The sequence below is a fragment of the Rhinoderma darwinii genome, chromosome 1 (assembly GCF_050947455.1).
Source record: "Rhinoderma darwinii isolate aRhiDar2 chromosome 1, aRhiDar2.hap1, whole genome shotgun sequence".
In the NCBI taxonomy this organism is placed as follows: domain Eukaryota; kingdom Metazoa; phylum Chordata; class Amphibia; order Anura; family Rhinodermatidae; genus Rhinoderma; species Rhinoderma darwinii.
Window position 1 is genome coordinate 461,427,584 of NC_134687.1, and position 27,772 is coordinate 461,455,355.

Sequence of the window (27,772 nt, forward strand, 5' to 3'; positions counted from 1 at the left end):
AACCAATAGTAGTGTATTACAAATAAAGAACGAAGTTCTGATCATACATGAACAATAATCGATAAATGGAATAGAGAATTCCTGCAAAAATCAGGAAAAACGGCTTATATTACAGAGAAAAGTGGTCTGCAGTGATATCACACTTCTTGCCAAGAAGACCTTGAACGGGTTCAAATTCCAAAGGCACAGTATGGAATTTCTTCTTCATCTCCTTCTCAAAAAGCTGTAAACAGACAAAATGCGTTAACATCTATAATCATATCATCTATGTATCTCTAGAGTTAAAAAGGACAATATAACGATGCAACTTTTTGTGGCAGAAAACATTAAAAACAGAGTAAAGACCATATGAAAGAAATACTAAATGACTTTACATGCTCCCTGTGCAATGATAATGATAAGGCAGATAGAGGAAAAAAAGGGAACCCCGAGTTCCTGCAGCCACGTCCGTTCATACCGCTCTCCATCCATCTATGTAGCTGCAGCAGAAGTTTCACTTATTGAATACTACAAGGTGTGAGGACTTTGTGCCATCACTATTTACTATTACTGTACTCATGAGTATTCAAAGTAACAGGAATGAATAAAATAGTCTGCAATGGAACCAGAAATGGGACCAGAGAAATGGGACCAGAGAAATGTTAGTCTAAAATGCTGAGTTAGCCTAGTGTAAACTGTGTGGATCACCATCAAATTCTGAAAAGCTGCCAGGTGTATGTGTGGTACTTTTTGCATGAATGTTTAATCACCTACATCGCCTGGATGTTCACATAAAGCTTAGTCAGTGTTTTGTATGTAGCAGGTGGATCTAAATATTGTTATTCATGCGTGTCCCCTGTGGCTGAAACAGATTATTTCTTTCAATCACTTAAGTCACTTTGTATAAATTCAGACATCATCAACTGATCTACTGGAATTAGTTACTAGGAAACGACAGCAAAAAGATATGTTAATATGGCAATTCCCAGTATGTGCACATAAGCCAGTTTTCCCTACCTCATAGGAAGACAGCTCCAGCAGCTCAGAAATGTCACTCTCTTGTGTTGACAGGGCCCGGCTAATTACATTGGCAGCTCTCACAACGTTTGGGTAGTAATGATTCTGCAAAGCCTGGTGTTAATAAAAATAAATTGATATCAAGGACTGCCAGGGAAAAGAAATAGTGTCATTTAGTTATATTAACTCCTCTTTACAATAAAACCAGTGCAGGTTCAAAGGGGTTGTCTGCTTTGGACAATCCCTACTAGTTAGAAGGGTCCCTTGACAATAAGCTGATCATGAAGTGTCCCCCTGCTGGGCCCCACAGTGATCAGCTGTTTTCTGTGGGGTAACCTGGCATGAAGTTGTTCCCCCCCCCCCCCCCCTTCAGCACCAATTTAAATCACTGAGTTGTCTGTGTAATACAGGACAGGTCCTCCAGAGCTCGTTGTATCGGCTCTACACTCTTGCCAAGAGATGAGGATCCTAAACAGAGGACCCCTCTTTATCAACTCAGAATTCCCAAATAGGGTATATGAAAATGGGGTTGGACAACCCCAAAGTGACTCTCCACTTTTTATCATGTCATTTTTAAGATCCAAAATTTTGTAGCGATTAAGTTCTTAATAATATATCCTTATAGAGGTCGAAGCTTTGTTTTTCTGGTACAGAGCTCCAAATTACCTGCATAGACACAGATTTAAGGGAGAACACGCTGGTTGCCAGCAGCCACCACTAGAGGGAGCTTCATAAATCCGTGTGTCCCAGGAGCCATCCATTTTGCCCCTTGCGCTCTCTCACGTCACATCAGTCCAATATCTGGATGGGAGGCTTCTGTAGCAGAAACCTTACCCCAGGGCAGTCAGAGACCTGCCAAGTTAAGCAGTAAGGTAACTTATAGCTGATATAGTAGCTGAAGAAGTAGTGAACGAACCCAGCTAGAAGGGTTATATGCATGCACTATGCATGGACATAGAATAAGAATAATATAGACCTGGATGGCGTGAAATAAACTGGATTTTTAATAACGGATTAAAGGTGATGCTTCCTTGATCTCTAAGAAGTGCATCCTAGTTGAAAAGTATTGATGAAGAGGATCAAAAGAGCATTCTATTATGATCATAGAAAGATCTGAGATCTTAGGACTCGTCATCCTATAGTAATTTTTGTTTTGGCAGACTAGTGATGGAGTTAACTGGTTTACCTCTAGCTCCCAGAGAGAACTTTCCAGAGCTCGACTTTTGGCTGGATCTTGCTCCTCCATGACAAATGGATCCGACGCCAAATCTAAGCCACATGGTACAAAGATAATTTACATGCAAGAATCCTCTATATAGTTTACAAAAAGGCACATGATACTCATTTAAAACCAGTCAATGTGGTAAGAATGATAAAGTAGCAAGATTTAAACATTCAACTAAACTGAAATACCACTTATTCATAAAGGAATGCAAAACAGCCGCATGCATAAATACAGCAGAATCCAGAACAAAAATAGTTTATTAGCGGGCTGGTCCACAGTGTCAACTGTATGTGATCCCTTTTGCGACACGCACAGGAGATACTATGAAAAGGTAGATTTGCACCATAACTTACGCCAGTTTCAGGCGTCCCGGTGCAAGCTCCACCCCCTTCGGATAAATTCCTGTACCCTTTTCTCATGATTTTAGGAATGTGATGAGAATAGTAAATAGTCGCAGATTTTAGCCTAACTTTGGTGCAAGGGTCATAGCAGACTAGATATTCAATATAGATTTAAAAAAAAAAAAAAAAAAAAAAACTGAATCCAAAAGGGATTCTCTGCTTTTGAGAATCCCTATTTGTTAGAAAGTTCCCTCGACAATAACCGGTTTACAAAGTGTTCCCCTGTTGGGACCCCCAGGATTAGTTGTAAATTCTATTAACTCAGAAGTCCCTAATAGGGTATATGAAAAGGAGTTCTCAACCGACAACCCCTTTACCCAGTATTAGCACTGCTCTTACCTCCTTCAGCTGAGGGTCGATGAATGAGTGGTCGACAAGCTGGATGTCTTCTTATCAGGTTACAAACAAATGGAATAATCATCAGCAGCACTTGTGGGGGTGCTGTAAGGGACAGCCGTGAAAGACGCTTGGCAAAGGCAGCAACAAGATATACAGGTAAATGCCTGGAAGCACATGGAAATAAAAATGTCAATCGGAAGATATTGCAGGAAACCATTCCCATGTAACTGCCAATTAGGAGAATTCAGTCCTCAAGTGAAAGGTATTGTAATTCTTACGTGGATGACAAGAACAAGTCGGCCAAATGGAAGAAGCGGGCTCGATATTTTACATGAAACACTGAAGGATCCAGCAGGGAGTACAGCTTATTATAGAAATCTGGGTATTCTCTGAAAGATCAAACACAATACAATACACTGATGGTAGGCAGTGGTCACAATTGGCAAACAGTAAAACAAAGAGCATTAATAAGTCACCTATAGGAATACATATATTTTGAATAGGCTTTCAATAGTACTAGCTTTGTCAGACTGTACTTATTAAAGAGCCTGCACTTATTTGGTCCTAATGGATGTGTCAATATATACGTATAGAATTACAGATGCATTTAGCATTATAGAAAATGTGAATTGGAAGCATTTTAACGATTACTTACAAGTTATGCTGGTGAATCAGAACAAAAAGCCCATTTAGTGCAAGAAGGCTAAGAGCTCCACCTAAGCAAGTGTTAGAAAAAGAAAAAGGGTTTTGCTGTTAGAAATTACATTTGTAGTGTAGATAGATAAATACAAAGAAACCTAGAGAACTTATTTCTCCTTACCAACATCATAAGCCACTGTGAGGAAGTCTATCATTAAAGCAGGTTTACACATGTGAGGCAATATGGACTCATGAAGGATCAAAAGCACCTTCTTGTACAGACTCACCGATAGCTGGAAGACAATAGCACATAGGAGACTGAAATGTGCAATTTAATTCTAGAAAATGATACAGTAGGGGTTAGAACTGAAGCAACTGTGCATCGCAAGAAAAATAGAGCATGGCGCCGAGGACATACTTTGTGCTTCAGGAAGCCCATCCAGACTCTTTCAAAGGCCTTTCTATGTTCCTATAAAATAAACCATGAACTATTACCGTCAAGTCAAGAATCCAGGGGTAATGTTATACACATAAAATACTACAGAAATTACCTTTAGTTTTGCTGGCTTCCAATCATCCACTTCTTCTGATTAAGAAATAAAATGAAAAAAAAATTAAAATACACACACCATTACACAGTCACAAGATATAACACGTGGGTCATTTGTTATTCACATCAAGGTCATAGCAAATAAAGTATAAATACACACAGGAGAACTATATATTCTTTGCTCAGAGATGGTCTGAAGCTTAAATTACACACAGTTTATTTATTTTTTTGCTGAGAAAGCCACGACACGCCAGTGAGGGCACAAGTTATAGCATAAATCTCACAAAATCTACCCAAACAAAACCCCTTTCCCTATGAAACTTTGTCTCTTATTCCCTAGTTCAAGTCCTCCCAACTTAGCCTTGGGAGCAGTTTCTCATTGCGGTTTTATCTGTATAGATGGAGCCGCATTGCCCTATTTTACCCAGGACCCTACATACCTTTTCGTGCTCTTACACATGGCGTTTTAACACCTTCCCGACCGCCCACTGTCTTTTGACGTCAGGCGGTGCGGGTGCTTAATCTACAGAGACGTCTTTTGGCGTCGCTGTAGATTAGGCTGATGAGTGCTCGTGAGAGCGCTCGTCCTCTAAGCAGGAGCTGTTACTAACAGCTCCTGATCTTAGAGCAGCCTCCTGAACACAGCTGGGGTCGGCACACATTCGGACCCCAGCTGTTTAACCCTTTGATTACCGCGGTCCGTGACCGCGGCAAGATCAAAGGGAATTCCCCTCTTTGATCGCATCACCGGGATTCCAGTGATGCGATCAAACAATGGGGAATCCCTCTGCAGTCAGCCCTGGGGACCTACAAAAGGACCCCAGGGCTGTCTGTTCCATGTGCCTGCTGTTCGGGCACACTATGTGCTGCTCGATCAGCAGCCTGTGTCATAGTGACACAGTGTAATGTATTAGCGTAATCATGATTACAGTACGGGACAGTAGTTCCACGCAGAGGCAGGGACGCCTAGCGTCGTACATCACTATGATGCTAGGAGCCCGGCTCCCTGAACGGTGTTCGGTCCGGGTTTTCCGGCCGAAATACGTTCCGTACATTACGGACGTAACATGGTCGTGTGAACCCAGCCTGTGGCAGATTTTCCTTTGACTGCACGCTGATTTTCGCTGCATTTTTCGCCCGCAGCCATTGAGCGCCGCGGGCATAAAACGCAGCGAAATACGCTTTCTCTGCCTCCCATTGATGTCAATGGGAGGTCAGAGGCGTAAACGCCCGAAGATAAGGCATGTCGCTTTTTTTTCCCACGAGCCGGTTTTTCCTCTCGCAGGAAAAAACCGCCTCCGCCTCCCATTGAAATCAATGGGAGGCAATTTCGGCCATTATTTGGCGCGTTTTGCGGTGCGGTTTCCGTGTGAACTCCCCCTAACAATGAATCAGTGTGTGCTTTATAAAGCACATAGCTTGTGACAGCGCTTCCTTTAAAATTTTTATAGAAATAACGTGCAAAACATTAAACAGTGAATGACAAGACAGATAAATATCCCCCACAATATCACCATGCTCTATAGCGCATGCACAGCTTTATAGTCAATTCTTAAAGGAACAGCGTCACGGAAAAAAAATTTTTTACATCAGTTTGGTTTTAGTGTTTTATTAAAAACGTTTATATTTGTGTGTTTGTGTTTTACTTTTTTTTATTTTTACACTTTTTCTTCCCTATGGGGGCTGCCATTATTTTTTCCATTTCTGTATGTGTCGATTAACGACACATACAGACATGGAATACGGCAGCTACAGTCCCATAGTGAATGCGAACGGGGCCAGTTCCATTCACTATGCTGTACGCCATCTGTGTGGGAACGGCGCATGCGCCGCTCCCACACAGTCCAAGTAGAACTGTGCGCCGTCCGGCGCCATTTTCCTGTAGACCGGAAGTCGCGGCCGGACAGTAAGATTACTACTTCCGGTCGCGGCTTCCGGACTTGTGCACTTGGAGCGGCGGTAGCAGACGGACCGGACGGACCGGCGGCGACTGGAGCAGGTAAGTTATTTCTATGTATGTTCGTGTTTTACTGTGTGTTTACTAGTGTATGTTAACCTACTACACTGTGTGTTAGCTCAAAAAATGGCGACACACAGTGTAGGAGGTTTGACCGTTCAATCCCCTCGTTTCTCCCGGCACTAGCCAGGATAAAGGAGGGGGGGATTCTGAGAGCTCACTAGAGCGAGTGAGTTTTCCCAAATTTTGCAGCATAAAGCAATGTGGTTGCTTTACCACATGCAATGCTGCAATTTTGGAAATTGCTCCATCTAGTGACCAGCACTGGGAAATATTATAAATTAGAATCTAATTTATAATATTTCCTGACTAGTGAAAAAAAGTAAAAAATTAGAACAGTGTTTAATCATTTTTACACTAACTGTTCAATTAAAAAAAAAAAACAACTCGCAACACATTCCCTTTAAAGGTTAAAGTAAGAGCTGTCAATGAGACTTAATGTCATGTGTAACAAATTCCTTGAAAGAAGATATCCTAGACCTGTCCTTGATAGAGCTATAACTAAAGTTAAGGAATGTGACCGAGAGGATCTCCTAGCTAAGAAATCAGTTAGGAAGATACATAACAGCATACCTTTTTATATCCACATTTTCACCTATTAGTCAGAAAATCTCTGGAATCCTTAAGGATTATTGGCCTATATTGAGTGATACACTTCCAGATAGGACGGAGTTCAAAAATCCCCTAATTTAAGGGATCGGTTGGTACGTGCAGACATTGGCCCTTTCCATAGGACCACGGTCACTAAGAAGGGATGTTTTCCCTGCCTGGGATGTTGCAATTGTAACAATCTTATGCGTGGAAATACTTTTGTACATCCCAGGACGGGAAAGATCTATAAGAGCAAAAAATTCTTTACTTGTCAATCAAGTTTTGTAATCTATGTGATCGTGTCCATGTGGACATCTGTACGTAGGAGAGACCACTCAAGAATGTCGAACACTTATTAATCAACATAAGTACACTATTAGGAGTAAGAAGGTAGATTTGCCTGTCCCGGAACATTTTGTTGGACAGACACAATATCTTGAAGCTGCGATTTAAAATAATTCATAGGGTGGCCCAACATGTGGAGAGGGGGCGATAGAGAAAAAGCAGTGAAAAAACTTGAATTAAAGCGGATTTATGAGTTGGACACCCTGGAACCTAAGGGGTTGAATAGGGAGTTTAGGACCACAGGTATTGGTTAGCCGTGTGTCCCGGGGGTGGTTTTGGCCACATCATTGTTGAGAGTACAACTAAGAGTTCGTGCCCAACCATTGGTCATGTGGGTAATTGTCAGATGTTGATTTAAAGGGAATGTGTCGCTAGAATTTTTTTTAGTTAAACAAATAGTATGAGTGATTACACGGTTTTAATTTTTCATAAGTCAGGAAATATTATAAATTAGATTAAAGGGAGCACTTCCCAAAATTGCAGCATGGTCAATGTGGTAAAGCAACCTCATTGCTTTATGCTGCAAATTTGGTGTGGACATACTCTCTAGTGTCCTCAGACAATCCCCCCTCCGTTATTGTGGCTAGTGCCAGGAGAAGGAGGGGATTTGAATCGTCAAACCTCCTACACTGTGCCCCGCCATTTTCTGAGCGACTGCACAGTGTAGGAGGATTAGATACAGTGCTCAGCAGACAGTATAACACAAACATACACAAACGTAAAACACACATCACGTACACGAACATAACTTACCTGCTCCTATTCCTTGTGCCTTCGCTTCCTTGAACATATGGCCGGTGTACGCTGCAGAGAATGGAACGGCTCCCGTTCGCATTCTCTATGGGGTTGTATGTGCCGTATTCCATCTCTGTATGTGTCGTTAATCGACATACAGAGATGAAAAAAAAAATGGCAACCCCCATAGAGAAGTAAAAGAAAAAAGTAAAAAGTACAACACAAGAACACAAATATATAAAATTTATTTTAATATACTAAAAGCAAATCGGATAAAAAAATAAAAAATGTCATGACAGCTTCCCTTTAATGATTACTTACTTGTTTTTATGTATTTTTATATTATTTGGGAATAGAATTTTGGAATACACCTAGAGGGAAGCCTTGAGAATCCCTAATCAGTTTTGGACCCAGACTGCTCTTGTTCCCTGGGAATGTCTGCCTGCCTCACCGGAAGGATAGTTGTTATATTATGCTTTTTGCCTAAACTAGGGAGTTGAACACTAGAAGAAATATTACTATATTGGAATTTGGTTTAATACTCTTTGACCCCTTTATATACTTATTCCTTTTTTTTTAGTAGCTATGGTATGTATATATTAAGGCCATAGAGCCTATGAGAAATATATCGTATAGTTCTCTCTAGATTAGCTTTTTCAGCTGCAATAATTAGTCATTGATGTTATTAAAAAATGTGATGAAGAAAACCTATATATGCCTCATATACATGTCTTTTAGACATATGTTTTAGTCCAAAAATATAAATTTTATTGTTCCATATATTGGAAACCCTCCCAAAGATACCCATAAATATACATGCAAGTATTAAAACATACTTAAAATTATGCAAACTCCAAGATCATCAGATAACCACCATAGCCCGATTGTTGTAGTAGTACATATTATGCAGCAGGTAACATAACATATAGGAAGAGCATGCAATCTCAAATACTCAGAGGTCCTTAATATATCTACCTCCACTCTTCCTAGGTAAAGTCTGTTTGAGATGTTTAAGTGGCTACCATACATAAGTAATGGGCAAGGCTACATATCTATTACCTGTGGCTGACATGATGGCTGTTGATGGCCTCAGGAGAGGAACACCTCGACGTGCGTTTCGCACCCTTCATCAACAACCATCACGTCAGCCACAGGTAACATGCTTGCTGTCAGTGAGTAGCTGACAGCTCTAATACACTGCACTACGCATGTAGTGCAGTGTATTAGAATAGCGATCAGGGCCTCCTGCCCTCAAGTACCCTAGTGGAACAAAGTAATAAAGTGTAAAAAAAGATGTGTAAAAATAAGAAAATAAGTTTTAAAAGTAATAAAAGTAAAAATCCACCTTTTTCCCTCATCAGTCCTTTATTAGTAATAAATATAAACAAACAAATAAACTATACATAATTGGTATCACCGCGTCCGTAACGGCCTTCACTACAAAATTATGTCGTTATTTATCCCGCGCGGTGAACACCGTAAAAGAAAATAATAAACCGTACCAGAATCACAATTGTTTGGTCACTTCACCTCTCAAAAAAATGGAATAAAAAGAGATCAAAAAGTCGCATGTACCTAGAAATGGTGCCGCAGCTCCTATAGCGGGGACCGATCGCTGTGTCCCCGCTGATTAATCGAAACTACAGTTCGTTACGCAAAAAATAAGTCCTCGCACGGCTTTCTTCATGGGAAAATAAAAAAAAAAGTTGTGGCGCTTAGAATAAGGGAACACAAAAAGTAAATGATTTTTTACAAAAAGTATTTTATCGTGCAAACGCCATAAGACGTAAAAAAAAAAACTATAAACATATGGTATCGCCGTAATCGTATCGCCCCGCAGAATAAAGTGAATATGTCATTTATAGCGCACGGTGAACGCGGTAAAAAAATAAAAACCAATAGCAGAATTGCTATGTTTTAGTCACCACACCTCTTAAAAATAGAATAAAAACTGATCAAAAAGTCACATGCACCCCATGAAAACTACAATGAATTCCTCAAGGGGTCTAGTTTCCAAAATAGGGTCACTTTTGGGGGGTTTCCACTGTTTTGGCACCACAAGACCTCTTCAAACCGGACATGGTGCCTAATAAATTTAATTAATTACATTTCACCTCTACTTTGCTCTAAATTCCTGTGAAACACCTAAAGGGTTAATAAACTTTCTAAATGCTGTTGTGAATACTTTGAGGGGTCTAGTTTCTAAAATGGGGTGTTTCATAGGGGTTTCTAATATATAGGCCCCTCAAAGCAACTTCAGAACTTAACTGGACATTAAAATAAAAAAAAAAATGAGGCAATACTTCGCTTCTTACATTATACTGATAATGAGCCGTGCCCTCCCTGAGATGACCCCAGTTTTGACCATTTGTATAAACGGAGACCCCTATTAGACCGTTTCAGTGCCCGGTTTGCCCAGCATTCACCCCCGAGAAGTGTATTTCTATTGATGAGTCCTTGGTACATTTTAAAGGGAGGCTTCAATTCCGCGAGTACCTGCCGGGTAAGAGGGCAAGGTATGGTGTGAAGATATGTAAGCTTTGCGAGAGTGCATCACGGTATACCTACAGGTTTAGGATATATGAAGGGAAGCACACCAGTATTCAGCTCCGAGAATGACCCCCCCCCCCCTTACTGGGAGTTAATGCAAAAATTGTGTGGGATTTGGTGCACCCACTGCTGGACCAGGGTTACCACCTCTAGCTGAATAATTTTTATACCAGCGTCCCACTCTTCAACGCTTCCATAAGTCCTGCGGCATGCGGCACTGCTAGAAGAAATCTGAGAGGCCTCCCTAAGACTCTGCTTGGGCAAACACTCAGAAGGGGTGAGAGCAGGGCACATTCTAGCAGCAACATATTGTGTGTCAAGTACAAGACAAGAGAGATGCCACACCAGTACCCATGTATCAGGACGAGGTACCAGTACAGAGACGCCCAAACCAGACTACATCTTGGACTACAATAGGTACATGGGACTGGTGGACTTGTCAGATCAAGCCCTGAAGCCTTACAGCGCCATGCAGTGTTGTATAAGAAGCTGGCCGTGCACATCATACCGATGGCATTGTACAATGCGTACGTGCTACGTCGATGTACAGGCCAGACGGGAACTGTCCTGGAATTTCAAGAGGTGGTTATCAAGAACCTATTCTTTAGGGACCAGGAAGGGGTGAGGCACCCAGTACTTCTGGAAGCGAGGCCACACGCATCGTACCAGGGCAACACTTTCCAGGAGAAGTTACCCAAACTGGCAAGAAGGGAAAAAGTCAAAAGAGGTGCAAAGTCTGCTATAAGAGGGGGATAAGGAAGGACACAATATATCAATGTGACACGTGTCCCGAATAACCAGAGCTCTGTATGAAAGGGTTTTAAAATGTATTTCACCCCACAAATTTTTTTCAGCTTCCCAGTACATTATGCGGTACAATGAATGAAGCTGTGACTAACTACAACTTGTCCCGCAAAAAAATAAAAGCCCTTATACGGCTATGTTGACAAAAAAATGTAAGTTATTTGTAACTTTTTTTTTTTTTTTTTTTTTCTGGACCAAAAAAAAACTGCAATTTGCATGTTTTATAAAAAAAAAAAAAAAAAATATTTTACAGCATTCACCGACCAGGTTAAACAACGCTACATACCAGTTAATTTAACTCTTATTTATGTTTTTTACATTGCTTTAGAGAAAAAAATAAATAAATGGGAAAAGGGGGGGTTTTTGAACTCAAAGAGGCTCTGTCACCAGATTATAAATTCCCTATCTTGTACATGATGTGATCAGGCGCTGTAATCTAGATTACAGCAGTGTTTTTTATTTAGAAAAACGATCATTTTTGTTGGCGTTATTACCTATATTAGCTTTATGCTAAGGACTTTCTTAATGGACTACTGGGCGTGTTTTACTTTTTGACCAAGTGGGCGTTGTGGAGAGAAGTGTATGACGCTGACCAATCAGCGTCATACACTTCTCTCCATTCGTTTACACTGCAGATAGCGATATAGCTATATCGCTATATGCAGCCTCATACACACACATTAACGTTACTGCAGTGTCCTGACAATGAATATACATTACCGCCAGCCAGGACGTGATGTGTATTCAGAATCCTGAGCATTTCTGTAGCGTCTGAGACTACAGCACAGCACAGCGAGATCTCGCTGTAAATGACAGCTTACAGTGTAATCTCGCGAGACTACGCCTGCTATGCTGTAACTCAGAGAGAAGTGCAGAGAAGTGGTTAGGATTCTGAATACATATCACGTCCTGGCTGGAGGTAATGTATATTCATGGTCAGGACACTGCAGTAATGTTATAGTGTGTTTATGTGGCTGCACATAGCGATATAGATATAATCGATACGTGCTGTGTAAATGAATGGGGAGAAGTGTAGGATGCTGATTGGTCAGCGCCATGCACTTCTCTCCACAACGCCCACTTGGTCAAAAAGTAAAACACGCCCAGTTGTCCATTGAGAAACTCATTAGCATAAAGCGAATATAGGTAATAACTCCAACAAAAATGATCGTTTTTCTAAATAAAAAACACTGCTGTAATCTACATGACAGCGCCGATCACATCATGTACAAGATAGGCCACTTATAATGTGGTGACAGAGCCTCTTTAATACTTTTTTTTTTACTATTGACCGCATCATTTAAAGGCAATGTGTTGCCAGAAAAACATGTTTGTTTTTTTTTTAAATTAAACATTTAGTGTGTGGGTGATTAAACATTGTTCAAATTTTTTTTATTTTTTTCACGAGTCAGGAAATATTATAAATTAATTCTAATTTATAAAATTTCCCATTTCTGGTCACTAGATGGAGCTATTCCCAAAATTGCAGCTTTGCAAAATTGGGTAAAAAGCCCTCGCTCTAGTGAGCTCTCAGCATCCCCCCCTCCTTTATCCTGGCTAGTGCCGGGATAAACGAGGGGTTTGAACGGTGTAACCTCCTACACTGTGTGTCGCCATTTTTTGAGCTAACACACAGTGTAGTAGGTTTACATACAGTAGTAAACACACACAAACACGAACATACATTGAAATCTCTTACCTGCTCCTGCCGCGACCGGAAGTAGTAATATTACTGTCCGGCCGCGACTTCCGGTCCACAGGAAAATGGCGCCGGACGGCGCCAATTTCAAATTGGACTGTGTGGGAGAGGCGCATGCGCAGTTCCCACACAGACGCCGTACACACAAGTGAATGGGACGGGAGCCGTTCGCAGTCCCTATGGGACTGTGGCTGCCGTATTCCATGTCTGTATGTGTCGTTAATCGACACATACAGAAATGGAACAAAAAATGGCAGCCCCCATAGGGAAGAAAAAGTGTAAAAATAAGAAAAAGTAAAACACAAACACACAAATAAATATAAACGTTTTTAATAAAGCACTAACATCTTTAACATATAAAAAAATAATTTGTGATGACACTGTTCCTTTAAGGTGTTAAACGGGCGGAATCAAAGTGAAGTTTGATTCCGCCCGCTGGAGTGAGGCGTCGGCTGTGTAACACAGCCGTCACCCGCCGAGTATGGAGCGCTCTCAGCCCGTGAGCACGCTCCATACTTGGCGACATGCCACGTACTATTACGTTGCTGTCACCAAGGGGTTAATACACATATAGTATCCGGTTATTCACCGAGATGTGACTAATAAATCAACTAATACTTTGTCAGTGAGTGCCAGGAATTGTGACTTGCATTTAAAAATCGATAATTTTCAATATCTTGCCATTTATTTTGTTCGGGATGAAATATGTACAGTGAAGGAAATAAGTATTTGATCCCTTGCTGATTTTGTAAGTTTATATATAATTTTGACAATGTGATTTTCAGTTTTTTTTTTTTTAATATAATCTATCTCTCAGTGGTAAAATTAACCTAGCCTAAAAATTCTAGACTGTTCATGTCTTTGACAGTGGGCAAACTTACAAAATCAGCAAGGGATCAAATACTTATTTCCTTCACTGTATACACAGGTAAAACCCCTGCTAACCTCCAAAGGCTAGGTGAGGGAAGCCCGAGTTGTGCCATAGGGGCAGTACTGCAATTGTGTCGCAAAAGCTTAATAGCAACTCCGTGAAATCAAAGTAGTGTAGGGGTTGAGTGTGGGCCAGTCTCTAAAACAGGCCAGGGGGTATTCAGATTTAAGAAATGGCAACGATAGTGTTCAAAGTTAGACTTAACAATCGGTAGTACCCAAGTGTAGGGTTATTTCAGTCGGCCGGCTACATAATACGTGAAGTAGTCGGGAAAGACCATACCAGCCTAAGTTTTTGGGCATTGAATGGTCTCCAGACTTGGTTTTGAGTGATTGTGGCCCCATATAAAGAAAGTGCTAAAAGAGTTAAGTTCAGTGAACAATCTTGATGGGACAGGGCCTGCCGAGTGTTGTAGGACGCATAAGCATTTGGGGAGAATAATTAGTTTTTATCAAATTGATACGATTGGTGACAGATAAGGAAAGTTATCTAAACTGTGAACGTGGGCCACTAACGTATTAATATCGTGTGCAAATACAACCCCATGTGATTTGGTAATCACAATACCAAGTTCTTGAAAGCTTCTAGCACCTTGACATGAAGCACATGGGAAGGACCAGTCCACGGAGATTCATTAATCAGGCTGATGGCATGTGGAAGTGAAGCGCCTGTGTGTGACAGAATCAGTACCACATCGTCCACATAGAGGGCTACCCAATTTGAATAGCCTCGTAGGATGTATCTTATGTGCGTTTAATAGCTAGGGCATCGATAGCTAGGGCAAACAAAGGGCATCCCTGAGGTGTTCTTCAGTGCAGGAGAAAATTAGGGGAGAGTACAACGGTGATCAATAGTTTTCTACACGGGAAATTGTATAGGATTCTGATAAATGGTCGAAAGTTCAGCCCGAACCCAAATATTTGCAGGCATTCCAAAAGAAAAGGCCATTAAACATAATCGAAAGCCATAGCTGTGTCTAAGGACACAAGGGTCCAGTCCCCCCTGCCTCTGTCCAGTTCTAATAGATAAACTCTGTAAGTGCACAACTTGCTTAGCAGCACTTGAATACATTTTGACAGCTGCCTGGCAACCAATGAATTTGAGCACACTAAATATTCACGTTTGTGTAGATTCCCACACTACTGCTTCTAGGCTCTTCTAGCGCAGACGAGCTTTAGTCTCCAATGCTGCAGCTGAGAATAGAAGTCTCTGTATTTGTGTACTGTCCACTTGGAGTTGTGGGGGGGGGGGGGATTTCCAGGGACATTTAGCCACAGTCCAAGTTATGGTGAAATGGCTGGATTACTCAGAGCCTCAAGGATTCCCTATAGTAAGCAAGGTCGTGTCGGACTTATTGCGACAGTAACAAGGTTGCACACTAACTTATTTCCCATAGGGAAACATTGAGGTTGAAGTCACCAGAAAACATGATTTTACCATGACGTGCAAGTTAGAAGTCACGTTTTTGCTCACAGCAACCAATCAGATTGCAGCTGAATCTAATGCTGCAACTTCATTGATCACTCTGGTGAAATTCATTCCATTGCTCTAGTTTTTATAAGTCTTGTCTCACTGTTCAAGCTTTTATTTTAATTTTTTGAAGTAACAGACAAGCAACATAAGAAAACTGTATATAAATAGCATTAGGGAGCTCAAAGACTTCTCCTTGATCAGAAGTATCATCACACAAACTCCATGTACAAGGTATTCTCACCTTTTGGTGCTATGAGGAAGTTTGACAAGTCACTCTCAACTGGCATGTTAATCGAGGATACGAGAGCAAAAACATTGTTCAGAAAAACAGACGGCAAAGACTGGGGAAAAAAAACAAAACGTAAACAAGATTTAGCTATTCAGTTTACATCATAAATTCAGTGAATTTGCAAACACATTACTTAACCCCTTGACGCATTATCACGTACATGTACGTGATAAGTGTCATAGGGAAGTATGTAGGGCGCTCATACCCTGCGGGCTTCAGCTGTGCTTTACAGCTGTCTGCCCAGACTAACGGCCGGGAACAGTGATCTCTGGCCGTTTAACCCCTCAAGTGCTGCGGTCAATCTGAAGCGTTGAAAAGAGGGGGGCGGCGGCCACGACCAACAGCTCATTGTCGCCCCCACACCGCGATCGGATGGAGTTGGTGGTTATCATGGCAGCCCAGGGGCCTAATGAAGGCCCCCAGGGCTGCCTTTTGTCTGCCTCTGTTAATCCAGGTCTCTGGCACAGCTTAACAGAAGTCTGTGAAAATGACAATATACCGCAATACATTAGTATTGCAGTATATTGTACCAGTGATCGAACGATAGGGGGACTAATAAGTGGTGTAAACAAAAAAATAAAAAAAAGTAGAATAAAGTTATTAGCAGTGAAAAAAATATAAAAATTAAAAAGTTAAACAAAATCACTTTTCCCATTAGTCCTCAAAAGTAATGTAAAAAAGAAAAAAAATACGCAAAATTGATATTGCTGTGTCCGTAAAAATCTGAACTATTACAATATACAATTATTTTACTAGCACGGTGAACACAGTAAAAAACAAACAATTTAAAACTGCAAAAACGCTGTTTTTGTCACCTTAGATCGCAAAAAGTTGTACGTACAAAAAAAAATGGTACCTGTAAAAACTACAGTTCGTCCCACAAAATACAAGCCCTCACACCTCTCAATCCACGAAAAAACGTTACTGCTCTCAGAATGTGATGAAGCAAAGCAACTATTAGTTTTTTTTAACAAGGTTTTTTTTTTTGGTTTTTTTTTTAAGTAATAAAATAACCAAAAAAAAAAAAAAACCTATATAAATTTGGTATCACCGTAATCGTATTGAGCTGCAGAATAAAGTGAAGTTGTTTTTTTTTACTGCACGGTGAAAGTTGCAAAAAAAAACAGTTTTTTTTCAATTTCAGCCCGCAAATAATTTTTTGTCAGTTTCCCAGTACATTATATGGTAATTTAAATGGTGCCATTAAAAACTACAATTCCTCCCGCAAACAATAAGCCCTCACACCGCTCTATTGATGGAAAAATTAAAACGAAAAAATAAAAAATGGCTGGGCCTTCGAGGGGTTAAAGCACATCAGTCGCAGCATTCTCACTCAGTTCTGAGCTCGTCCTTCAGCTTGTTGCGTGTCTGTATAGAGCGTGCCCACTACCCAATCAAACTGACTTTACTTTTGACGTGCATCCAGATTAAATTTGCTACCAAGGCCAATTTCCAACCAATTTACCTGTTTGCTCTGGTGCACTTGTGCAATCCTTTCATTGATCACAGACATGGTGTAGTATCGGACATCGTCATATTCCAGATACTCTTGGAACCGAGCTATTAAAGGGGAAGAATCCTTTTCCTCCTGGAGTAAGCTATCTATAACAAGCTAAAGAGAAAACCGCGTAAGACCACAACACAGTATCAGAACTACAAGGAACATCTTATTCCAAAATGGTCTTACCTTCAACAAGCGACGCGGAAAGCGATAGCTATCTTTCCACTTAGCACTTTCCAAAGGGAACTTTCCTTCAAGCTGAATAAATTTCATAAGCATACACAACGCCAGCTCCTGTAGAAGAAGGGTCAGCTGAAGCTTATGCGAATATTAAATTAGAGTAGGCATGCCCATTAACATACTTGATTTTATACAGTTACTATATAATCAATGACTCAAACCAAGACAGACTGACATAGAATTGTAGCATCGGCTAATGTTTTTTTGTAGGGCTCTTTAAGAAGGAATTTTAGATGTTATTCTATAATAGTCACAAAATGTGTTTTGAAGATAAAAATTAATAAAACACAGCAAAGCATTTCAAGTAGTGACTCCTTTGTTGTTATTGTGGCAAAATCGCACCAGATGGTTTCCTTTTTTGAAGACAGAACAGCGTAGTCTTCCACATTATTCACCACAGTAAAAAGAAAACAGTAACCACATTCCATCGTTGAAGTAAAGGCAGAAACAGGTGGAAACAAAAGTTATCAGTTAAAACAGAAGCATGACGCTATAGTGAACATTATCTAGTACTGGGAAAAAAAAAAAAAAAAAGGGTCATGAGGTTTTATCTTTTTACTGCCGATATTAATGACATGCGGCTAGCTGGACTCTCCTACTGTAACATATCAGGATAGCCATACTGACCTGAACCTGGAAAGAACCACCACGCATAAGCTCCACTAGACAGGACACACAGCTGTTGTAACGGTGCCGCATCCATAGCTTGTACTTCTCTTCTGCACTCAGTGAATCTGTCCATACAGAGAGTCTCATAAATAGATTATAAAATCAGAAGCAGAAAACATTTCATTCTAAACCAGGTGTTGCAGAAACAAAAGAAACAAGTGAAGCATAAATATGGTATTTATATAGAGGGAGAAGGAGAAGTGGACCTACTAGAATAAATATATCTACAGTCATCTTCAAAGTGGTATCCCAGCCAAAAACACGTAACCGCTATCCACCGGATAGGTGATAAAAATTAGATTAGATTAGTTAGGGTCTGACCGCTCATTTCCACAAGGACTAAAGGAGAAAAAGCACCGCAAAATTTGTAAAGCTATTTCTCCCGAGTAAAACAATACCCCACATGTGGTAATAACCGGCTGTTTGGACACACGGCAGGGCTTAGAAGGGAAAGAGCGCCATTTCGCTTTTGGAGCTCGAATTTAGCAGGAATGGTTTTAGGAAGTGACTGCATTTAGGAAACTACACACCTTGAAGAATCCAACTAGGGGTGTAAGTGATCATTTTGACCTCATAGAATTTATTAGAATTGGGCAGTGAAAATAAAAACAATCCTTTTTCTTCAATAAGACGTAGCTTTAGCTCAAAATTTTTCATTTTCTCAACAAATGAAAGGACAAAAAGAACCCAACATTTGTAAAGCAACTTCACCCGAGTACGGCAATACCTCATATGTGGTCATAAACTGCTGTTTGCGCACATGGCAAGGAACAGAAGAGAAGGAGCGCCATTTGGCTTTTGGAGCACAGATTTTGCTGGATTGGTTTCTTGACACCATGTCGCTTTTCCAAAGCCCTTAAGGTACCAGTACAGTGGAAACTACCCAAAAGGGACTCCATTTGTGATACTACACCCCTTGAGGAATTAATCTAGGGATGTAGTGAGCATTTTGACCCCACAGCTGTTTCATAGATTTTATTTGAATTGGGCAGTGAAAATAAAAATTAAATTTTTTTTTCCAATAAGACGTAGCTTTAGCGCAAAATTTTTCATTTTCTCAAAAAATAAAGCAGAAAAAGAACCCCAAAATTTGTTAAGCAATTTCTCCCGAGGATGGCAATACCCCATATGTGGTTATAAATTCATTTTTGGGCACACGGCAGGGCTCAGAAGGGAAGGACCATTTGGCTTTCGGACTACAGATTTTGCTGGATTGGTTTCTGGTCGCTGTGTAGCATTTGCAAAGCCCCTGTGGGACCAAAACAGTAGAAACCCCCAAAAAGTGACCCGCATTTTGCAAACTACACCCCTCAAGGTATTCACCTAGGGGTGTAGTGAGAAGGTTAACCGTGCAGGTGTTTTGAATAAATTAGTGTGCACTCGATATTGCAGAGTGAAAATGGGATTTTTCAATTAGGTATGCCAATATGTGGTGCTGAGCTTGTGCCACCATAAGACAGCTCTCTAATTATTATGCTGTTTCCCGGTTTTAGAATCACCCTACATGGGGCCCTAATCTTTTGCCTGGACATTTGACAGGGCTCAGGAGTGAGAGTATACCATGCGAAATTGAGGCCTAATTTGGCGATTTACACAGAATTGGTTCACAATTGCAGAGGCTCAGATGGGAAATAATAAAAGAAACCCCCCAAAAGTGACCGAATTTTAGAAACTACACCCCTCAAGGCATTTATTAAGGGGTGCAGTGAGCATTTTCACCCCACAGGTCTTTTCCATAAATAAATGCGCTGCGTATGGTGCAAAGTAAAAATTTGAATTTTTCCTCAGTATTGCCAATTCAGTGGCAAGTATGTCGTGCCCAGCTTATGCCACTGTAGAGACACACCCCAAAAATTGTTAAAAGGGTTCTCCCGGGTATGGCGGTGCCATATATGTGGAAGTAAACTGCTGTTTCAGCACGCTGTAGGGCTCAGATGGGTGGGAGCACCATTTGGCTTTTGAAGCGTAGATTTTGCTTGGTAGTAGTTTTGTTTGAGTATTAAGGTATGTTCACACACAAACTCGAAAACGTCTCAAAATACGGAGCTGTTTTCAAGAGAAAACAGCTCATGATTTTCAGACGTTTTTTGTGGCGATATTTGCGGTGTTTTTTTACGGACGTTTTTGGAGCTTTTTTCAATAGTGTCTATGGAAAACGGCTCCAAAAACGTCCCAAGAAGTGTCCTGTACTTTTTTGCGGCCTTTTTTTACGCGTAAAAAAACGCAGCGAAAAACGCTCCGTCGGAACAGAACGCCGTTTTCCCATTGAAATCAATAGGCAGATGTTTGGAAGCGTTCCGTTTCCGATTTCTCGGCCGTTTTTCGGAAATAGGCCGTGTGAACATACCCTAACTGGTGTTTCCGTTTATAATGTGGGGGCATATGTAAGCTGGGCAGAGTACATCAGGGGTATAGTCAGGTGGTATAATAATGGGATAAACAATAAAATAATCCATAGATATGTGTTACTCTGTGAAGGAATCATTTCTGCACGGGCCGGTGTCGCACTGATAAACTGAGTTTTTACTTATCCCCCTTTTGGTCCACAATCCGCAACTTTGCAGTTTGGGGAATTTTGCTAGGAAGTGTTATCCTGGTATAATACGGGCGCCCTCGCTTCCAGCAGATATGTTTGGGGCCCCCCCCTTCCTGGCTCCCTAATTTTAGGGCCCCGATAAATCGTCTCTTAAAACAGACGAAAAGTTCCCCTCTGATCTGCAGAACTGCATATTTTTATTTCTCTACTTATTGGAGCCTTAACTTATTTTATTTTTTCATAGACATAGTGGTATGAGGGCTGTTTTTTTGCGGGACGAGCTGTAGTTATTATTGGTACCATTTTGGGGTACATGCAACTTTTTATCCTATTTTTTGAAAGGCAAGGTGACCAAAAAAACAGCAATTCTGCCATAGTTTTTTAGTGTTTTTTTTATACAGCGTTCACCATGCGTTATAAATTACATATTAACTTTATTCTGCGGGTCAGTCCGATTCCGGCGATACCTAATTTATAGCACTTTTTTATGTTTTACAACTTTTTGCACAATAAAATTACTGTTGTAAAAAGAATGTATTTTTTCTGTCGCCAAGTTGTGAGAACCATAACTTTTTAATTTTTTAGTCGACGGAGCTGTATAAGGACTTGTTTTTTATGAGACAAGCTATAGCTTTTATAGGCACCATTTTTGGATACATGCGACTTTTTGATTACTTATTTAAATTTTTGTAGGGCAAAGTGACCAAAAAACTAATTCTGTCATTATTTTTAAATGTATTTTTTTTACGCCGTTCACCGCGTGGAATAACAATATTTTTATAGTTTAGGCCGTTACGGTCGTGGCGATACCAAATATGCATGGTTTATTACTTTTTTCAATAATAAAGGACTTGATAAGTGAAAAAGGGCGATTGTGTTTTATTTTATTACTTAAAACTTATTATATTTTTTACAACTTTTTTTTTCACTTTACTTTAGTCCCACTGTCAGATTTTTCTTCTAATACATTGCACTACCTACGTAGTGCAATGTATTAGATCTGTCAGTCATTCACTGACAGCAAGCCGATTAGGCTTTGCCTCCGAGCGTGGCCTAATCGCTTCCGTAATGGCAGACTGGAGGCCATTGTTAGGTCTCCTGGTGTCATAATAGCAGTCGTGCGATTGCAGGGCACAGCTGGCATTCTGCTAGCAACCACAAGGATGCAGCGATCGCATCGGATCGATGCATCTGAAGGGTTAATGGCAGGGATCGGAGCTAGATCTGGTTCCTACCGTTACAGGTGGATGTGAGCTGTAACGTACAGCTGATATCCACTACTGATGACGCCGGCTCATCTACTGAGCCGGCGCCATCTTGCCGGCGGCTACAAAAGCCTTTCAGGCCCCGCCTCTGGGCGGGGGCTGGAAGTTTATCGTGCTAGGCACACCGGGAGGCCAGTATTAGGCCTCCGGTTGCCATTGCAGCCACCGACACCCCGACGATTTCATTGCTGGGGTGTCGTTGAGCTGCAAACAACTTAAATGTAGCGATTGCTTTTGACAGGTGCATTTAAGGGGTTAATGGCGGGGATCTAAGCTAACTTCGGTCCCCGCCATTACAGCATGATGTCAGCTGTCCGATACAGTTGACATCTGGGGATGATGGCACCGACTCAGCTTCTGAGCCGGTGCCATGCATTTGTCACTAGCTTTCCATGTCGTATACTTACGACAAATGTCGGGAAGGGGTTCAGCTTGGTCATAGATTCGCAAATTTGTACGCAGGCTTGTATATCCAAACTAAGCAACAACTAACGGCCGAATGGATCTCTATAGACGCTCTTATCTGTGCTCCGCAAACTGTTGTACTGGGCATATGCGGGGTGCCACATGAATGTACGTGATGTCAGAACCGGCACACTGCATATGGGCTGACGCCGTTTTAAGGGTCTGCATGGCGACCGCTGTGGAGGGTAAGTGTGCCTGATTATGCACACATCTAATACCAACAAGGCTATGTTCACACGCTTAGCAAAATACGGAGCTGTTTTCAAGCGAAAACAGCTCCTGATTTTCATAAGTTTTTGCAACAACTCGCGTATTTTACGGCCGTTTTTGGAGATGTTTTTCAATGGGGTCAATGAAAAACGGCTCCAAAAAAGGTCCGAAGAAGTGTCCTGCACTTCTTTTTCGCGGGCATCTTTTTACGCGCCATATTTTTACAGCGACGCGTAAAATTAAGCCTCGTGGGAACAGAACATCGTAAATCCAATTGCAAGCAATGGGCAGATCTTGAGGCGTAATGGTGCCGTTTTTTCAGGCATAGTTCGAGGCGTAATTGGCCCGAATTCCATCTGAAACCACTGCGTGTGAACATACCCTTATATTTAATACTATGTCCTTAGAAAGTAAGAATGTACCACATTACTAAAAGCAAACCTGAGGAAGCCACACAGTGGGATTACGTGTGGTGGAATCCAGTCCCTTTCCCCCTCCTTGGAAACTACGCTTTATGCATGGAGACCGTTTGATGCAACATTTTGATTCAATGGGATTTGCTGGTTTTGTGCGTAGCATGTTTTTGTGGTTTTAAATGGTTGTACGTGTGGTGTATTTACTTCCAATAAGATATATTTTTGTGTAATATACAGGGACGTTATCGTTTTTTTTTTACCCTATACATACCCATTTGTCTTTGTTTTGATTTCTAAAGTTTTTCAGGGTATGTGGCAACATTGGTGTGGTGCCTGCCAGGGGTAGTCGTCTGGTTAAATTTGTCCACTGTGCAACCAAATGTCCTATATGTTTTCACTATGTGAAAATGAACGTTATAGTGAAAACACCGGAATTTTGGTTGCAATGGGGACCACCACATTTAGTATTTTTGCTGTAAACAATGATTTTTCACTAAATTGTTATCCCTTCAAGGAAGTGATAATAGCGGCTACTTGTAACTTAGAATCAATGTAAGTTACAGAAACCTGTGTGTGCGATCACTCAGATGTTACACTCTCCTGAAAGAGAGTACTGGGCAGGCTTAGGCTTTCCCAAAGGTTTTGATGCTTTATCCGGCGGAGATCATTCCATTTTTGTCACCAAATATAAAGCCTTCTGAACGCAACCTTAGTGTGAAATATTACACATCATGGAGGTCATTCACCCACCACTGTAGCTTTGAAGGTTATGTTTACCTGACAAGCTCTCATCTTCTGCTGGAAGGTCACCAATATATAGCTCTCCTTTCTCCAGTAAAGATTCAAAGAGTTTAGAGCAGGTCCGAGTTGCAGCGAGAACATCATCATCATTTTCAGACTAAAAAAAAAAAGACGACAAAAAGTACAAGCTATTCAATGCCACACAGAGGTGTATATTACAGATAAAAAGCTTTAGTAAACCTACAGCAATATACAATCTGACTACATAAACAATTACGTAATGTATGCACATAAGCAGAACAGTGCCCATTTGAAACGGGAGCATAAGATTTCTAACAATGGAAATAGATGGGGTTTTTTTTTTTTTTGGGGGGGGGGGGGGGGGGGGGGTCTTTTTTAAAAAAAAAAAAGAAGAAATCAGTCCTAAGAGCATCTTCCTAGAACAGAGTCTATAGAAAAATGTATCATGGTACTGCTTGAACAAAAAAAATCTCGACTACTTGTGCTTTCCAAGGCTGAGGTGGGTTTGCATTTTTGTCTCAATTAATGAAAAACACGGCATGGCTTTGAGATCTGCCCTTTTTTCAACTACACTGTGTCAATTAGACCTCTGGAAGCGATTATGTCTGCAGGGCCACACTACACAGATTGTTTGTAGTCTGTAAGCCCTTATTCACACGACAGGGTTTCCCGGCCGTTCATAAAACGGTCGTCACCCGGCTGCTGTAGGAACAATAGACCCCTAATGGGGCTATTCACACGACCGATTTTTTGACGGCCCGGGAAACCTGGCCGTCAAAAAATGGGACATGTCCTATTTTCGCCCGTTTACCCGGCCCCCATAGAAGTCTATGGGGCCGGATAATACACAATGAATGTGTCCCGAGTGATGGCCATGTATTCCGTCGCTCGCTCCCTCCTCACAGCACAGAGTGCATGTGAGGAGGAGGAGGAGGAGGAGGAGTTGATGCCATTCGGACGAATGGCTGTACGCTGGAGATACACTGTGTGGCAGGGCCGGGGTGTACAGCAGGTGGAAGGGGGCACTGCGCTGGCTCCCTTCCCCTGCTTGTTTTAAAAGCGCCATGGCGCCGCTAGCAGCTGCTGCGGCTGCTACTATTGTAGTGACGCCACTATAGCAGAGCAGGGTGGTATTTCCCTGCTCGGCTATGTGCTAGCCCCACTTTAGCCCCCTGAAGGAGCGGAATCCCCGTGTGTTCGTGGATTCCGCTCCTGGACAGAGCGCTTGAGGTCTCTGTCCATATCTGGGCAGTGACATCAGGGGAAACTCCTGAAGCGGAATCCCCGAACACATGGGGATTCCCCTTCAGGAGTTGCCCCTGATGTCACTATCCAGATATGCCCGGCCCGGAACGGATGCAAAACCAATGCAAACCGGCCGGGAAAAACGGCCGATTTCATCGGCCGACACTCGGGCTCGGGCGGGACCCTGTCGTGTGAATAAGGCATAACAACGAAGACACACAGGTCTGCATAGGAGCAGTATAGACAAAACAGTAGAAGATTTTTAACCCCTAGCCGACATTTGACGTACGTTTACATCATAGCCGGCAAGGTTGAAGTATGGAGTGGGCTCACAGCCTCCGCCGCTCCATACTCAGCGGGTGTCAGCTGTATGTTACAGCCGACAATTTAATTCAACAGCCAGGCTTCAAAGATTACAGTGATCACTGTATTTTAACCACTTAGATGCCGCGGTCAAGAGCGACCACGGCATCCAACCGTTAGAAAGAGGGTGGTCCCCAATTACTGCACATCGCATCAACCCCCCAGCGCCGCAATGCGTTCACAGGATAAAAGTTGGTTTATAGTTAGGCCTCATGCACACGGCCACGATAGTGGGCACGGCTGGCTGCCGTTCGGATTTTCGGCCCGTAAAACATAGAGACATGTTCAATCTTTTGCTGTACAGTTCTACGGCACGGATACCTATCTGTAGCGATACGGAAAGGTGTCCGCGGCCAATAGAACTGAATGGGATTTTTTTTTTACGGGCGTGTGCATGTGGCCTAAGTCTATCCTTCTGCACTTGGGAAGCCCTGACAGAGGCAGGGCTTAATAGGAGTCTGTAAAAAAACACAAACGTACTGCAAAAACTATTGCAGTGTAATGTGCAAGCGATCTAACAATCGCTAGTTCAATTCCCCTAGGGGGACTAATAAATAAAAATTTAAGTAAAGAAAACAGATAGATAAACACACAAATTTTAAAAAAAAAAACTAAAAACATAACACCTTTTATTTTTTCCTCAAAACTAATGCAAAAAAAACACACAAAATATAAAAATAATGTTATGGGTCTCAGAATGTGGCAACACAAAAATATCTTTAACAATTTCTTTATAAAAGAAATATATATATATATATATATATATATATAGAAATTTGGTATCGTGGTAATCATTTTGACCTGCAGAATAAAGTTAACATGTCACCATAGGTTTCCATTTGCATCACCGTTGATTTCAGTTTGTCTCCGTTGTGCAAGGGTTCCATCGTTTTGACGGGATGAATAATGTAGTCGACAACGCTATTGATTCTGTCAAAACGACGGAACCCTTGCACAACGGAGACAAACTGAACCGTTGGCACCGGATCCATCACCATTGAAATCAATGGTAATGGAAACGGAAACCCAGGGTTTCAGTTTGTGACGGAAAGCTCAGACGGAACGGAGCCCTGACACAGGTGTGAACCTGGCCGTATGATGATACAACAGAGCAGCCAGAATACCCAGCAGCCTTCATGTCAGACTCAGCAGGCACAGTTTTGGGACATTTTCTAAGGCTATGTATCTTTCACAGGCAATGAACTGCAAAGCCTGAAGTTCATTGCCGGAATCGCAAGGCACGGGCAGGTAATGTAAACGTTACCCCCAGCCCTGGATTGTATAACATTATGATGACGGCATTCTATGCTATTCCCAGTTGTTCTATACTATAGCCTGATAGGTTCTATCCCATTTTATGTGGCGGCACACACAGGTGTTTTCTCAAGGAACCCATGTTGTATTACGGATGTATTCTCCTGTAGAAGTATTGCTTCTAGGACAGAACACGGAGGCACACAGAGGGATTACGACCCCATACCACTAACTGGTAGGCACTCTGGGCCGTTGTACAGGGTTGGAGCGGATGGCATGGATGTGTGCATACAGTGTGTCCTAAAGTCATCCTAATCCGCAGCTTTAGACCACCATCTAATGTGTATGGGGCCAGCCTGACGTCTGCGGTGGTCGGTGGGAAAGGCGTTTCGGCAATGTTGGATTTGACAATACAAAAACGTAGGCATCGGGAGGTCTCTATAGGGGGGGGGGTGCTTATCCCGGTCATATGGGCATTTTGGTGAATCTTAAACGCAGCATTCAGATGTGATATTTGTAAACACTTTGAAAACGATAACCGCACATTTCAGGACTGTTTTGCCCCTATTGATCTTCGGCATGGAAACCACATTAGCAGACTTTACATACAGAACAGATTTCCATAGAAGTTTAAAGAACATTCCCTAGAGCTGCCTCTGCTACAAATAACATTTTCCCCACATTTGTTTGGGGTGATCCTGATCCTCTTGACCACACACCACAGCACCGGGTTATCCCATCACGACTACTCCATTATATCTGCACTATAGGGTATATGACTGACAGAACGAGGGATCTCTTCTTCTGGTCCCAGCGGTCATACCTGCATCACTCACATATTTTTGTTGCATCCTTTCAGAGTTAACTATAGTAGGGAATGCGGGCTCCATCATTTTAGTGATTGATGGGGGCCCCTAAAACTTCTGGTTTATGCCATGTCCCCATGAGAAGGCTACTAAGCAATAGTAACTAGTCAATGAAGAAGCAATCAGGTACTGCAGACTATATACAAGTACGGCGCTTAATAATGGCGGCGGCGGCGGCGAACAATCATACATCTCTGCGGGCCAGTCACATACTCCATTACCTCCAGATATTCAAGAATATCAAATACGGAGTTCGCGTTTGACCGGCTCTGAAGCACTGCCCTGAGCTTCGTGTCCAGCTCCTGCCTCACGGAATCCCCGTCCTTGCCCCGGACCCGGTTTGCACGCTTTCCCGTGGGCGCAGCCATGTTCACTCACGTGTAGGAAGCGGACGCT

General features: G+C 41.8%; 1 protein-coding gene across 1 annotated transcript; it reads right to left on the reverse strand.

Annotated features, from left to right (window-relative positions):
- Positions 1-9: 9 nt before the first annotated feature.
- NOC4L (nucleolar complex associated 4 homolog) lies at positions 10-27,772 on the reverse strand. Its single transcript, XM_075854416.1, has 15 exons — positions 27,598-27,772; positions 23,664-23,784; positions 17,953-18,059; positions 17,272-17,379; positions 17,050-17,196; positions 15,537-15,636; positions 4,152-4,186; positions 4,019-4,069; positions 3,782-3,893; positions 3,617-3,677; positions 3,240-3,350; positions 2,962-3,125; positions 2,183-2,265; positions 997-1,110; positions 10-223 (listed from the first exon to the last, which is right to left on the reverse strand). Exons 1-15 carry the CDS (start codon positions 27,742-27,744, stop codon positions 110-112), a joined length of 1,575 nt encoding a protein of 524 aa, XP_075710531.1. The 5' UTR covers positions 27,745-27,772; the 3' UTR covers positions 10-109.